Source organism: Astyanax mexicanus, chromosome 8 (genome assembly GCF_023375975.1).
Source record: "Astyanax mexicanus isolate ESR-SI-001 chromosome 8, AstMex3_surface, whole genome shotgun sequence".
Classification (NCBI taxonomy): Eukaryota; Metazoa; Chordata; class Actinopteri; order Characiformes; family Acestrorhamphidae; genus Astyanax; species Astyanax mexicanus.
The window spans coordinates 54,924,025-54,939,709 of NC_064415.1; the positions used below are offsets into that span (position 1 = coordinate 54,924,025).

The following is a 15,685-nucleotide window of genomic DNA, read 5'->3' on the forward strand; positions in this document are numbered from 1 at the left end:
ACATTGCCTACATTGGTTAGTATTGAGATTCTGACATTGAATCAACATTCCTCCTACGATTGTGAGATTTAAATAACTGTACGCACTCATTCACTTTACCAGCCTTCAAATCTATATTTGCACTACTGTTATATGGGTTCTGTTATTACATGTACTATCATTCCCTTTTTAATCCCCACCCATCACTATTGCACCATTGTCTTTTGTCTCACATATGTCTATATATGTGACCTTGTTGTACTGTACATTTAGTGTCTCTTATTCTTTTTTTATTCATATTCTTATTTTGCTGTTTTTGTTGTAACTTTTGGAAAGGAAAGTAACATACCTACATTTTATTCTCTGTTTGTCCTGTACATATGCAGTATTGACAATAAAACTTCTTTACTTGACTTGACTTGACATTTATCCATTACTATACAATAAAATAAACAAAAAAGGGAATGAGAAGGACTGTCCAACATTTAGACTGGTACTTATGCTTAAGAAAATATCATATTTAACCTAATTTAATATGTATTGTAGCCTAGTTACTGGGCCCTTGCGTTGCCGTTTTAATTCTGCATTATATATTATACAAATACAAACCGGGTGTTTTTTTTCCCCACCTGTATTGAGATAAACCCCGCCCTCTTTTTTTAATGATTGGGCGATTCGGCTGTCTGCCAGCCAAGTGTGAAGGACTAGCCAATGCGAGAACGTGGGCGGGACAAATCCGACCAATCGTAGCTCACGAGGGCGTGGCTTCACCTCAGTCAGTTGCCCGCGAACAGCTCGCTGACAGAAAGTCGCGCGCTTCGCTTTAAATCAGAAACCTGAAGTGCCTCCTGACAGAAAACGGAAAGAATCACAAAAAATAGCTTTTATGTGATTTTTAAAGGTTTTAAGTGGCTTAAATCTTCACCTATGTCGATTTAAGCGCTCCCTTGCGTCGTCTGGAGTCCACTGGAGTGCTTTTGGTCCGTTTTTTGAGTCCGGGGAAGTTATTTTGTGGTATTTTGGAGGAGCTAACAGGCTAACTAATTGTCACTTTTCCAACGTGGGGAGGTTTAACTGAGGTATTTAGCTAATAGCTATCGTTAGTTAAGCTAACGTTAGTTAAACTGGCTAAATTCGACAAATAGTAGGTGTTTGACTACGGTGACACGTTATTTAAACCCTAATTAATCAGAATATATTCATATTTATGGATTTAACGTGCGCGAACTCGAAGTAACGTTAAATGTTTGTTTCTCCTCTGTGACCCAAGTGACTACATGAATTTGTAGCCACTGCATTTCTTCAGGATGGACGCGCACATTTTTTAAGGATTTTTTTGGGGTCTGGAATTGGGTGTTCCTCCTCTCGGTAAAATCAACGAACCTGCCACGTTCAGTCCAGCAGGAGAGAATGGGGGCTGCATGGCTGAATTATGCCGGAGCGGAGCACCGCTGGTCCTAGACAGCCTGGCCCCATGTCCCTATGGCGGGGCGCCGCCGTGCTCTCCCTCCTGGTGCTGTCCGCCGTGGTCGCGGCGGAGCCCCGCGGCTGGCTGTTAGCCGACAAGGGTCCCTTCCATCGCGCCCGGGACTTTACGGAGTTCGCCGAGCGCCACCAGCACGGCTTCTCCACCAGATACAAGATTTACAGGTGAGATAGCTAACCTTGCAAACTAAGTTCCAACTTAATTCGTGTTTTGTTTATTAAAATATGTCAAGTGTTGCATTTCTAGCTAGTTAGTTAACCTCACACAGCACATGATATGACTTTTTAAAGCCCTTTATATAAATGTTTTCATCACCAGAAATAACGTTAGGTTAGTTAGTTAGTTAATGCTCACCTTTCCCTCTGTCACTTTCTCCTCCGCAGCCGGTTTTGTTTTACACATCTTCTCTCTGTCACGTATCGTTTGCGCTCACTCGTGGATAAATGATAGCTAGATCCATGCACATGGGGAAATATTTTTTTTAACACATTTAATCATATGGTACATTTCATGTGTTGTTTCTTTGTTTGAACTGTATGGACTATAGGAGCAAACATCAGAAACACATGAACATGACTGAAGAAGAAGTGTCTTTTACAGGTGTAGCTAATTAATGGAAACGTAAGTTAATTATTTTCTGAGGAACCAGTAACAAACACGACACGCCCACATTTATTACTGCTAAATTGTCTAAAATGGAAAATCAGGTGCAGCACATTAGAATATGGTTAGAGAAGATACTGGAATAGCCTGTCTGATTTAAAGCTCAGCACTCTGAGTCCTTCAGAATAAAGGTTGTAGATGCAGATATGTATCTGAGAACTTAAAAAATGCCTAATACCTAATATTTCTAACTACAATTAAAAATGAGAAGCGAAATAACTTTTCAGCCAATAACAGTCATCGTGTCTGTATTAATTATGCAGCCCCTATATTAAGATAAGATGTGCTGCAAAGAAACTATTATGTTTATTAAAGAAACATAATATAAAGAGATATATTAAAGAAAACTATCATGTATTTAGTTCATACCTTATACCTTTATTACTATTTTACATTGTGTTTAATATCTTAAAATCCAGTCTGATTTCCGAGCTCCCTTTTACTTTATTAAGTCATGTTGTTTGTGTGTGTGTGTGTGTGTTTGTGTATTTATGTCTGTAGTTGTACACCCTCTGGACTGATATCTGTTGTTTGTTCACTACTGATGAAATAGTACTGCTTTAGAGTGAGATAAATGTGCTATTATATTGATTTCTGTAGCATGTGTTTAAGCATTGATTTTAAACTGGCTAGAAAGGCATATGATTCTCCTACCTGGAAAACAGGTCATTTCTGTGATAAATTTGTTTTTTTATAGTTTTAGATTTTTATTTTTGGACTGTACACTGCCCATCCAAAAAAGGTCACACCTTTGGACCCCCTTAGCATTGATCATGGCATAATTTCCACAAGCTTCTTCAATGTCACAACAGTATTTTTTTACTTTTCCCACAATATCTTGTATGGATGGTGGGAGATTCTGACCACTGCAGCTGGACTTATTCAAAATATGAGCCTGATGAATTCTGGCATTGTCACCTTGGAATATGCTTGTGCCGTCAGGGAATTAAAAAAAGCCATTGATGGTATAAATATATCCAGGTAGCTGACCACATTTTTTGGGCACATAACATTGCTAAACGTAGACCTGACCAACTGCAGCAACCCCAGATCATAGCACTGCCTCCACAGGCATGTACAGTAGGTACTATGCCTTATGGGCATTATGAGGGCATCACTTCAGCCACCTTTCTTCTTATCCTGAGCTCCATCACTGCAACAGGGTAAATCTGGACTCATCAGACTCCATGACCTATAAGCTCCCTAGCAGACTAAAACTTTTTTTGTTGGTTAGCCTTACTGGTTTTCCAAAGGCAACACAGCTTTGTCTTTGCTTGATGCATGCCAACAGTCTGACCCTTCTCAAACAGGTTAGCATAAGCAGTGCTTAACATTAACATCTTTTACACAACCACAGGATGTGTCTTTTGACATGGTTGTTTAACAAATGAGAAGCTACTCACTGCATCAGTTAGGGTTAAATAACTTGTTGCTGGCTGAAACATAAGTACCCATGCAGCAGTTAACTAATATGAGACCGTGGTCTGATCCAGTGGACAGCCCTAGTAATAAAGTCTCCAACAATCATACATAATGTCATAAGACCTACAGCTCCTGCCACAGTTATGAAATGGCTTAAATTAATTTCTCACTTTTTGTTATATTAAGAGTTTTTTTCTTTCTTATGTAAAGAACCCTATTTGGAAATGGAGGATTTTGTCTAACAGTAACAATGTGCTCACAATGTTCTCCTGTTCAGTAATTATGCCCCTAAAATTGAGTAATTCTCTATAATGTTCAGTATCACTTTGGGCCATGTATTTATGATGATAAAAGCAGTGTCAGTGACGTTCTGTTTACAACATGGAAAACGTTTAATGGCCAAAACAAGACCCTTGTTCCACCCATGCACCATCTAGCTTCATGGTAGTGTCCTCTGATTAGAACATTGGCTTCAGTTTCCACTTGACCTCATCTTCATTTGCTCTGTGCTCCTGATTACACAGTGGCTTTTGATTATACTGTGCCTTCACGACTGCACGGGAGGCTCTCGGGCAGTTCTTGAGCTGAGCACCGTTTTACCCCTCTGGCCTCTATGTGCTGATCGCGGGTTAGATCACTGCTGTAGTGCTCATCAGACCTCTCCACGCCCACTTAGAGCCTCTCTTGTTGGGGTGATTGGCGGTAATGACACCCTCCATCGATGATTGCTCCCTGCCAGGATTTGATTTCTTCATGCGAGTGATTCTGCTGGCTCTCCTCAGCCCAGAGGTTTGTGTAGGGCTCTATGAAATCCATTTTATTTTTTGGCAAATTCTGTTTTATTTTGTCCTCTCTCTGTCACACTTCGATTTTTTAGGGCTTTGTTTTTTATGAAAATGAATAGAATTAATCAAAAATTAAGCAAATGGCACTTAATGGCATGTGCATTCTTAAACCACTGCAAATACATTTAGAAATAGTAGCAATTACCCAAATAGGGCTGTTCAATGTATACCAATTCTACCTCTTCACAACTTTACAACTGATGCTATCAAACACATTAAGAGGGCTAGAAATTCAAGTAATTAACTCTTGACAAGGCACAGCTGTGAACTGAAAGCCAATACAGATGCATACCTCATAGAACTGACTGAAAAAAATGCCTAGATGTGCAAAGCTGTCATCTAAGCAAGAGGTGCTACTTTGAAGAATCTAAAATATAAAACATATGCCCATTTGTTTTCTAATTAATTAAAGTAAATAATGGTTCTTCCATAATTTGGAAGAATCTACTATTAATCTACAATTAAACATTGTGTATTACTATACATTTACTAACAGACCTCTGGTAAAATATGGTGAACATTCCTGTATTTTGTAACACAAAAATATATATATAGCATAAGAACCATTTACAACAATGTCTTGTTGTTTTATCCAACATTTTGCAGTCCTAATGATAGCTGTTTTTTTTTTCAACTAACTTCATCAAGGATGTGTTGTGAATGTGGAATTTAAAGTGTGGGATTGGTATGCAGGTCCTACATCGGCAATGAGAGGAATGAGATATTTATGTATGACATATTTTCCCTTAGTGTTTTCCGTGAACTTGTGATGGAATGCTTTGTATTGGGTTTGTTTGATTTTTGGCCCCAGAGCAGGAAGCAAACAATGTCAGTCTTACTTCAGACGCAGCAACAGACGACTATAGCTGTGCTTTCTGTCTTCTGTTTGTCTGTTGGGCGTTGTGTGTGAAAGCCTTTTATGCAAATATGGAAAAATGATTGTCAGACTAAAATAGAGAGTTTTAGGGTAATATAGAACTATCTACATTAATATTCTGGCAGTATGCGAGTGTGTGACAGGTAGACAGGCTTTGTCAGTTAGGTTCATACCGATGTCAAAAGGCAATTATCTGTGTTCTCCACACTATCTGTAGATGGGATTGTTTTTTAACACCTTTTCAGACCACAAAGAGCCGAGATACTGAACAGAGAACAAAGAGGATATGAGCGGATTACATCTTGAGTGCTTCGAAATACTATGGTGTGCTTAGATGGATTCAGCACTAGGTTTCCCGCTGAGGCTCTTGAAGTCCCAGCACAATCAAATACCTCCTACTGTCCATGTCTGTTTTGGCCAAGTGCAGAGGAGAAGTTTGGAACAGAACCAGAGCCACCATAGAGAGGGGTAGGGGGTGCTGGAGGAAAGCCAGGCTTTCGCTGACACAGTGGAGTCTGTGAAACATGTGACCAAGAGTGGGAAGACCAGGTGGGATGTGTTGATTGCTTTTGCGGCCTGCTTTTGTACCACACTGCCCTTCGCTTTTAAAAGGTTATTTACCCTACAGGGAGTTTGGCCGATGGAAGGTGAACAACCTGGCCTTGGAGAGGCATGAGGACAGCGGTGTCACAGTGCCCTTTGACCCAGACTTCATCCACAACATCCGGCAGCTGGGAAGACGGCCGAGTCTGCAGAGGATAACGGACAGCATCATAAAGAAATACGGGACACACTTCCTAGTGTCTGCCACCCTGGGAGGTAAGAGTACATATGATTTGTGGAAGTGTCATCACACAATTCATGTGATTTTGTTCTTCTCCTTAATTCTAGAGATATGATTACACCAGCATTGTCTGAAAATGACTGATGGAAGAGTGTGTCTTTGTTAGTGGTGGTGGAATCAACCATATGTTGATTTTGTTTCTTGAAACAGCTGCTTTGAGCTTATAGTGCCAGTCAAGATGTACCTGGTTATAAACACTGAAACTACAGTATATTTAAAAAAAGCTTACAAATAGAAATAGATATGAAAAAGAAAAGGAATGTATATCATCACATGACCCCACAGTTGTTGTTTTCTTTTTCATATTAAGTAGGAGCAGCATATAGAACAATGCAAGTTAATAGGCAGAAATATGCAGTTTAACTAGGGCAAGAAATAAATAATTTGAAAATAAATTATACCATAAAACAATATATGCTATGAATAATGCATTGCATTAAATCAGCATAATTAAAAAACAGCATAATCTTCAGAAAAAAACACCCTTGACAACTAAGGCATGTGCTGGGCTATTACTCATTATTGTGTTCCTATTTGCTCTAGGTATTTTGTTCTGAGCTAAAGGGATGATTCACCACTATTTTGTGCTGTACAGTTCCAATGTTTGTGCTATCTGAAAACAAATCCTACAACAATGGCTTAAATTTCCCTACCACAACCTAACAAATCATGCATTTCTTCCCCCTGAAGTCTGCATGAACATTATCTGTAAAGCCAAAAAGGAGGAAGCTACAAAGGCAGCACCAGTCACTGGAAGTGTTTTGCTCTCCCTCAGTTGGTTAGCACTGCTATTGCTGCGAGGTCCAGTGCCTCTGTTGAAGTTTAGTATGCTGTATTTACACTTGAACATTAGATCTGTATGACCCCTGAAATAGGGTTGTAGGAAAATATTGATATATTGAAGTATATTGATTGTCTTATCTCCTGTTAATGATGAGTCTTCATAACCTTCCACTGTCCCATCTCCTCCCTTTAACCTTTGTTATATATCTTCCGTACTCCACTAATCAGACAGGGCAGACTGGCTTTTTATGACAAGTAGAAGCTTCCAGAACTCCAGCCTAAAAAGATTTGTCCTATCACTTAGTTTCCTCAGAATAATTACAAACTGATGAAACTAGCAAAACAATCAAAATATTTTACATTGCTTACATTACTGCAAAATATTGTAGTATATTTTAAATTATTATGTATTAGTATACATTACAATTTTAGCAGAGAAAAGAATTTCAGGATTCACAGGCTTCAGAAGAAAAGTGCCAGAAATGGCAGCACAAACATAGATTTTGATGTGCAAAATTGTCATTGCAGTACTTTTGAAATTCTTAGGCATTTGAGGTCCACACTCACATGATAAACAAAAGGATAATTGTTTACATTAGCTGCCCCACCAGCCAAGCTGTTGTCATAGTGAGATGGTAGCTTTGTTGCAGGTATAGTGCTCTAATTGTAGAAGGGTTGAAGAAGTCTGTGCACAACAGTGGATTTCTTTAGAGAGTAATTATGATCCTCACCAAGATGATTTCACGATCAATACCTCAGTCACTAAGTGCACCCTCTCTGCCCTTATTCCAGCTGGGCCGGGAGATCATTTAGAGCTCTACCTAATTCACCATTGAACACCCCCTGACTGGACCCATTTTTCTCTGAAATGCATTTTCCCCAAATAAACGCTCCAGCAGAGTCAATTGGCTTTGGTTCTCCCTTGCCCATTTAAAGATGAATGATATTCTCCCATCTGTATCATCCGTAAAATGAAAGATGATCCCACTGAGGTCCAGAGAGTGCCGCAGGGTTTCGTGGATTCCTGCTGGGCAAGAATATATAGAGCTCTGGCTGCAAGTGATTAGGAGGTGATTGGTTAGCTCTGCGTGGGCTAATGGTTCTTGTCTCGTCTCTCTCCTGGCAGGGGAGGAGTCCTTGACCATTTTCGTGGACAAGAGGAAGCTGAGCAGGGGCCAGCCGAGCGGGGGAGCCTCCAACGGCTCAGCCTCAGCCCTGACCCTGGAGGCCCTCCATCAACTTGCTGCCTCCTACTTCATTGACAGGGATAGCACACTGCGGAAGCTCCACCACCTCCAGATCGCCTCCGCAGCCATTAAGGTACAGCAGAAATGGAGAGACTGGCAAGGTGCAGTAACTTCAGTTGGATGTGTGCCTACAGGTGTGATTTATTCTGCACAGTCGGAGGCAAGCGCGTTCTGTTGTGCATACAATGAAGAATAGTTTAAGGAAATTGCATATGCATAATTAGGAACACTAACACTTGGAAGGCTGTGGAAGGGATGCTCTGCATTAGAAGATTAAACTTTTTGCTGCAGCCCAGGAGGCTTGTGTTGGTGCACTTTACATAATATGCTATATTTTGAGATTAAATTTCACTATGTTTTCTCAAATGACTATTTTAGAGAATCAGTTTTAAATAAAGAAATCTAGGCTGTGTTTGAGAAGTTCAGATATATGTGCTGTTGTTGATTAATGAATGCGTCTAGCGGAACTGCCGGTTGCAGTAGACAATCTATCATCCTCCATATTCAGCATCAGTAGTCATGTGAAACTTGAAAACTTGGTTGAATTTTGAAAGATTTGTGATGAGAAATAAATGGAATGTGTGGATGAAATATACTATGTGCGGAAATAAGGTTGCCTAAATAACAAATACGGCCTCTGAAAGCTTATCATTTGTAAGCCTGCCTGAGCTTGATATCAAGGGGGAGTACACTGGGTTTATAACATTTGTCTAACTGCATTTACTTTTACTTAAGATGCATATTTACAAGGTGTTTATTCAAAAGCAAATGTTGTAATGCTGCTATCCAGGCAAATTCTCTAGTTAGACGTTTACTTGACTAATTTACAGGCAAGGGATGCTTGGCTCAAGTAAAAGGCTGTGGTATTTTCTTATTCCACTACCGCTGAGATGATTTTAAACTAAGCTGCTGTTAATGAGGACAAAGCGGCTGTAGCAGCTTCTGCTGAGGCATCTATCATAATGATGGATGAGCCTGGCTCATCTATTCATATTCCTCTCCTCAGCAAATAATTCCTCTCATTATTAGCCGTATCTCTGGTGAGCAAAGTGTAGGCCCCTGAAAAACAAGAACGATACACGAGGCGGTTTTAAGGAATGCTAAATGTGGCTTCAGACAGGCGATTCTTCAGTGTTACAATTATGGATGAGCAGGTAACTGAGGAATGGGTGAGCAGTCCATGGTAGAAATGAGGGTTTTAATTATAATGCAGGAGCCCCCGGGTTGCGGGCCTCATTCATTTAGCTAGGTCATGATTAGAGCCGCAGATGTTACTGGTAAGAATTAGCTGATCAGGGTGTTTTTTGGAAAGTTGGACCACATGATTTAGTATGAATGGTTTTGGGTGTTATAAATGTACCAAACTTTAGTCATTACATTTGAGGAGAAAAATTGCCCTTATATGCTTTATGTCATATGGTTAATGATCTGATCATTTTTGTCTTAGGTTCTGACCTTCAGAAGATATTGAAATATATTAGAATGTAGATTATAATTTAGGAATGTAGAGTGAAATCATCTTTATCATATTGTTGGTTAGATTCCTGGTATACGTGAACAGAAATCTAAGAGAGCATGACTGGCCTCTCTTTCTCTCTCTCTCTCTCTAAGTGGGTAAAATGGCCCTCCCTCTCCCCATTACTCACCATTTAGATTCAAACTAAAAATGCCTAACAAACTGGATCAGATTAATTATAAAAAGAACAGGCAGATCCTGGAGTGTTCCTGCAGTAGTCAGTACCTACAAAAAATATATATATTTATCTCACAATGTATACATGTGTGGCCTTATAAGATAGTATCATATATGCTGTTCAGATTGCTTTAATTGTTTTTGAATTGTTTCAGTCTTTTTAATTAGTCGAGCTGAGCAAGAGTAATGTTAAAGCAAATAGATTTTTTAGACATTTGTTCAGTCAGTGTCCAAAGTAAAGTTAGGGATAATAAAGAGTCTTGAGACTTTTATTTGACTTTATAATTGTGAAAGTGCTCAGAAACATCAGAATACCCCTAGCCAAAGGAAGGTAAATTAAATTTATAGTCACAGAGTGTTCCTTGTCCCATCTGGCCCAGTTAGTCAGGTTGTGCAGCCTGTGATTAAATGGCTCAAGTGGTTTAGAAGTTAGAATAGAGCAGAGACTAAAGGCTAAAGAAAGTGTCTGCGTCCTCTTGAACAAAACTCTGCTTATTGTGTATGAAATAAAAAGCAGTTCACACGAGGTTACCTAGAGGTTTCAAGTTTAATCAGCCATAACATGACTATTAACATATATATTCTTCAGAGTAGGTTCTGTGGAATAAAGTATTTTAAAACTGTGATTCATTATTCTTTGTAGAGTTTTTAGTATGTATTCACATGCCGAGTGAAACAAAAGGGTCTCTTTGATGGGCTTCAAGGACTTTGGCCTCTGTAATGACTGTTGCTGTGTGAGGGCAAGTCAGCCTGAACCCTACTGAAAAGTTTGTGGCTTTAATGAATCTCCTTCTAGCTGCATTAACGGGAACATGAGAGCCTTCTGTGGGTGTAATGAAATTGTGTTTCTCTCTTCCACCAGTTTCTGCTGCTTCTTGCCCTTGACTTTAAAATGTATGTTTATAAATGATGATAAACTTCGCATATTTCTGCTGTTTGCTCTGCCCTTGTGGATTCTTCTGCATTATGCAGGAGCTGGGAATGGATCTGTGCAGCAATGCAAGGATTTTTTAATTAAAGAAGTGGCAATAGACTTAATTAGTTTGATCATAACAGTGTCCCCTCCATGTTTCAGCTGTGAATAGCTGGCTAATCTCTTAAATGTTCTCTACAACACTAACTATTTTGTATTCTTTTGCTCAAAGAATTACTGTAGACCATCAGTGGAAGGGTTCCATTCAATTACACCACCCAAACTGTAATCAATAATGTAGTCTGAAGGATCTTTTTACAATCCCAGTAATGTACTTTCATTCCATTCCATTGCTTTTGAATTAGGCTCCATTTAAAAGCCATATACAAAAGAACAGGCGTGCTATAGTTATCTAAAAGCTTTGAAATGCATACCTACAAAGCACTAAAATGTCCATTACATGATTACTCTCTTTTTTTTATCTATCTCTAAGAGTTTTGAAGCATCGTTTTATTGTTGCAAAGCCTAGCGCTCCCCATTGAAGATTACTGTGCAGCCCTTAGGAGAGCAAATGTTTTTTTTTGTGTGTGTTTAAATGGTACACTTTTGATAAATACATTTCTTTTTAAGTAGAGATGCTTTCAAAGTAAGTAATTTAAAAAGCTTGTACATGCTTTTTAACATATCAGTTGAGCCACAATACGTATTTTATATTCTTTCTACAGGTAACTGAGACCAGAACGGGCCCTCTAGGCTGCAGTAACTATGATAACCTTGACTCTGTGAGCTCTGTGTTGGTTCACAGCCCTGAGAACAAGGTTCAGCTACAAGGTAAAGCACATTTGAATTTCTGACACTTCTAGACACTCTGAGAGCTTCAACATATCAGAACTGTGGATAATGAATGTCAAGGCCATGCATCACGAGAAAGAAACAGAATGATCAAAGCATCAATGCCTCAAGTGGCTAATTAACCAGCAAATAAATAGTGAGATCTGTCATTATTAGACAGTAGAGATGTCACAGTATCAAAATTCTATGATTCACAATACTAATTTTGATACCACAGCAAAAAACAAACAAACTACAAACTAATTAAACAAATGCAATAAATAAATGAACTTTAACTTCAATAAAATTTGGCATATATTCTTCCAGCATATAAAACAAGCATTACTGTTTAAATAACTTACTCACTTTGATGGGCCACAGCATTTGAGCAAAGTTCCCCATTCTGGACATTAAAAACCAAGAAGTAAACTTTTGATCAAAACAAGAAAACCACTGACCTTGTTAACATCAAGTCCAGGATTGACACCATAAAGCATCATTACATCAGTGTCAGCTTTCTTGCATGAAGATGCACTTTTAGTGTTAAAAAAACAACAGAGATAGACATTCTGCAGACACAGCATGGTTTGATTTTCTTTCTGTAGTGTTGCTTACTAATATTGGTAGTATTTTAGGTTCTGGATATTTTGAGAAAACTCACTTTCTAGATCTGGATGCCTGTCTGTATATATCATTTTTATTGCTAGTTAAACAGTACAGTGCAAAAGTAATACACAAAGTAAAATGTATTTAATTTCCTGTGAAAACAGGACCGCACAGATATATAACACTTTAAGCTTTAAACGTTTTAGAGATAGAAGAATATCATGCTAGTACATTATATTTATAGAGTATTGATATATATATATATATATATATATATATATATATATATATATTTTTTTTTTTTTTTTTTTTTTTTTTTCAGGACTCCAAGCTGTTTTGCCTCACTATCTGAGGAGCAGATTTGTCCAGGCTGCCCTGGGCTATATCGGGTGCAACGCTGAGGGTCAGTTTGTATGCCGGGACAACGACTGCTGGTGCCTGTGCAGCAAGCAGTATGTGCAGTGCAACTGCCCCCAAGCCGACATCCGTGCCCAGGAGAGCTACCTTGAGCACACCAGGGAGGCCTGGAGGCAGGCCAACCAGGAGTTTGAGGAATCAGGTACCATGGGTGTTATTTTTTGGGGAGGTTGAGGGGATTTACTTGTAGTTTCAATTCATATAACTATATCTCTGTTATTTTATTTGTTTGTTTTTCAAATTATGAACAATGTGGGCTGCTACTAAGCTTTGTATATGGGATTGTACCAGTTGTAATACACCTTATATACCAATAAAGTCTAGTGGTCAGTGCAGATGATATGTTTGTCACATGTCAGAGTGAGCAGGCAACCTATTAAGCCATGTTAATCTGTTTGTCCAGATGACATTCACAAATTAGCATCCCAAGAAAACACGAAACTAAATGAATTACTATCCCATTTGGCTAGTTCACATTTGTCTCATGCATTACATTAGCTGTAATTGGATTTTGAGTCTAGCACGTTCATGTTAATTAGTCCATTTGTCCCTCTGTGCAGATGAGTTCCAGGCCTTTGTGGGCAAACTGCCGACACACTTTGCCCTAAATGCCTCTGCCATCCAGCACATGTGGAGAGCTGATGCGGCTCTGCTACAGCGTTATAGGCAGCTAGAGAGCCGCACCAGTCTTCTCTTCAGCAAGGCCCGGCGAAGTGCCAACAGGCTCTTCAGTCTCAGCAGGAGATGTCGCACACAGCCCAAGATAATCATACAGAAGGAGAGGTAACCACTATTTATGTTCTTTTTTTCTTGGCCTCCACTTTCAGATTGTACACATGTGTTGTTGTGCTGGTTTGCTGAGTAATTGTGTGTGAAATTAGATTAGCAAAAGTTGTGCAAACTAAAAGCTAATTAGACAAATGTTGGAATAGAAGAGGTTACAATTAGATAATCGTGTGGTAAAAAAAAGTAAAAGTACATTATGGCTCAAAAATGCAATGGTTCAGACAAGCCTCTTTCTGCTCTGCACATATTGTACCTCAATGACTAATGTGTTATTCCACCACTCAGTATAACACATTGGAAGCTATTAGTGGGCATTAGTGGGATCTTTTCCTGACATTTATGCTTTTAAAGTCCAGTTTCAGCACAATATAATGGTTGAAAGCCATTATCACTATTGAAAAATGCAAATAGGTTATTTTCTATATATTGTTATATCACCAGTCATTTATTTTAGTGTCTCTGTTGCATTTTTTTTACTAAAACATAGACCACATAATTATGTGATGCTGCTGCTTTGCTGTTTTGTTGATTGTTTAATATACCCCTTCCAGGTCCTTCGGCTACTGGCTACAGCACGTACTTTCCATCCTGTACTGTGGAGAGAGCAAGCAGCTGGGCTTTTACTCGGAGGATACAAAGAGCTGCCTTTGCCCACATGAACACCCTTTGTGCCAGGGCGCAATTCCTTGTGTGGTGGGTGACGGGCCCTGCTGCACGTCTTGTTCGCCAGAGAATCGGACACGCTGCTCCAGCTGCAACCCTGGCTTCACGCTGAGCCATGGCATGTGCAGGCACGCCGTACCCGACCCCACGGACCATTACCTGGGCTTTGAGACGGACCTGCAAGACCTGGAGCTGCGCTACTTGCTGCAGCGGCGCGATGGACGAGTAGTCACACGTGCCACATTCGTCAGCAGTGACGTGCGCCTCAACACCTGGTTCGACCCCTCTTGGAGAAAGAGGATGCTCCTGACTCTAAAGAGCAACAAATTTAAGTCCAGTCGCGTGCACATGCTGCTGGGGGTCTCGCTGCAAATCTGCATGACCAAGAACTCCACTCTGGAGCCAGCACTGTCTGTCTACGTCAACCCTTTCGGCGGGAGCCATTCAGAGAGCTGGACCATGCCAATCAACCAAAACAGCTACCCTGACTGGGAGAAGACCAAGCTGGACATTCCTCTGGACTGCTATAATTGGACTTTGACTTTGGGAAACCGCTGGAAGAGTTTCTTTGAGACGGTTCACTTCTACCTGAGGAGCCGGATTCGGACCGACCTCACTCAGGGGAATGAAACGGTCTATTTCGAGCCTATGGATGTTGCTGATTCTTCACAGAACTTCGGTTACATGAAAATCAACAGCATACAGCTCTTTGGCTACAGCATGCACTTTGACCCAGAAGCCATTCAGGACTTGATCCTGCAGCTGGACTATCCATACACTCAGGGATCTCAGGACTCTGCCCTGTTGCAGCTTATGGAGATCCGATACAGAGTCAACAGGCTCTCTCCTCCTGGACCACTGCCACTGGACCTGTTCTCTTGCTTACTCCGTCACCGACTCAAACTCTCCAGCTCTGAGGTATTAAGAATTCTCGCTGCACTGCAGGCTTTTGGTGCCAGACAGCCGTACTATATGGAGTATGAAGCGACAAAACTTTGTAGTTAATAAGCGATGGTGGAATCCAATTTATTTTTGCCATTGATGTCTAATTTTATTGAGGGGGAAAAATTCAATTTCACCCCGAGTCTGAAGTATGTTTTTATGGCGGAGCTCATTGTTGTTGGTGTTTGATATAAACTGCTTTACTGTTCACAGACACAATATATATTTGATGTCTTTGAAATCACATGGTAGTTCAGATGGAAAAAGAAAGTTTAAGCAGTTTCATCAACCTTGCCAAGTTTGAATTTAATAAAATGGGCAAAAGCCTATTAAAATCAAACAGATATGTCTCAGAATGTTTTCCAGGCTGCATATTGAGTTTGGCAGGCTCCAAATTGAGCATTTATAATCTGTCAAAGTCAGGACTGTTACACGGCTAATGCTTAGTACTTTATTTAATTATTATATTTTAGAGGTGTATAATTTTTAAATAGAGCCTGCAGTAATCTGATATGAATCTTAAATCAGTCGAAGAGCCTTCGACGTCCGTTTTTCCTTTTCCAGCACACTTTTAAATCAACAGTGAGTATAGTAGCCCTAGGGATGGATGAGCAATGGTTTTGCAACAATGTTTTCAACAAAGAACTATATTCCATTAACTAAATTGCTGCTGCTGCTGCTGATGTTT

The 15,685-nt window shown here is 39.8% G+C and overlaps 1 protein-coding gene across 1 annotated transcript; it reads left to right on the forward strand.

The window, feature by feature from the left end:
* Positions 1–772: 772 nt before the first annotated feature.
* brinp3b (bone morphogenetic protein/retinoic acid inducible neural-specific 3b) lies at positions 773–15,339 on the forward strand. Its single transcript, XM_007250696.4, has 8 exons — positions 773–1,058; positions 1,250–1,629; positions 5,901–6,091; positions 8,026–8,219; positions 11,478–11,583; positions 12,512–12,748; positions 13,167–13,389; positions 13,944–15,339. Exons 2-8 carry the CDS (start codon positions 1,412–1,414, stop codon positions 15,058–15,060), a joined length of 2,286 nt encoding a protein of 761 aa, XP_007250758.4. The 5' UTR covers positions 773–1,058; positions 1,250–1,411; the 3' UTR covers positions 15,061–15,339.
* Positions 15,340–15,685: the final 346 nt, after the last annotated feature.

Coding starts and splice junctions, on each gene's coding strand:
- brinp3b (XM_007250696.4), top strand. CDS start 1,412: ATGCCGGAGCGGAGCACCGCTGGTCCTAGACAGCCTGGCCCCATGTCC. Junction 8,220..11,477: donor TCGCCTCCGCAGCCATTAAG/GTACAGCAGAAA, acceptor TTCTTTCTACAG/GTAACTGAGACCAGAACGGG. Junction 12,749..13,166: donor CCAGGAGTTTGAGGAATCAG/GTACCATGGGTG, acceptor CCCTCTGTGCAG/ATGAGTTCCAGGCCTTTGTG.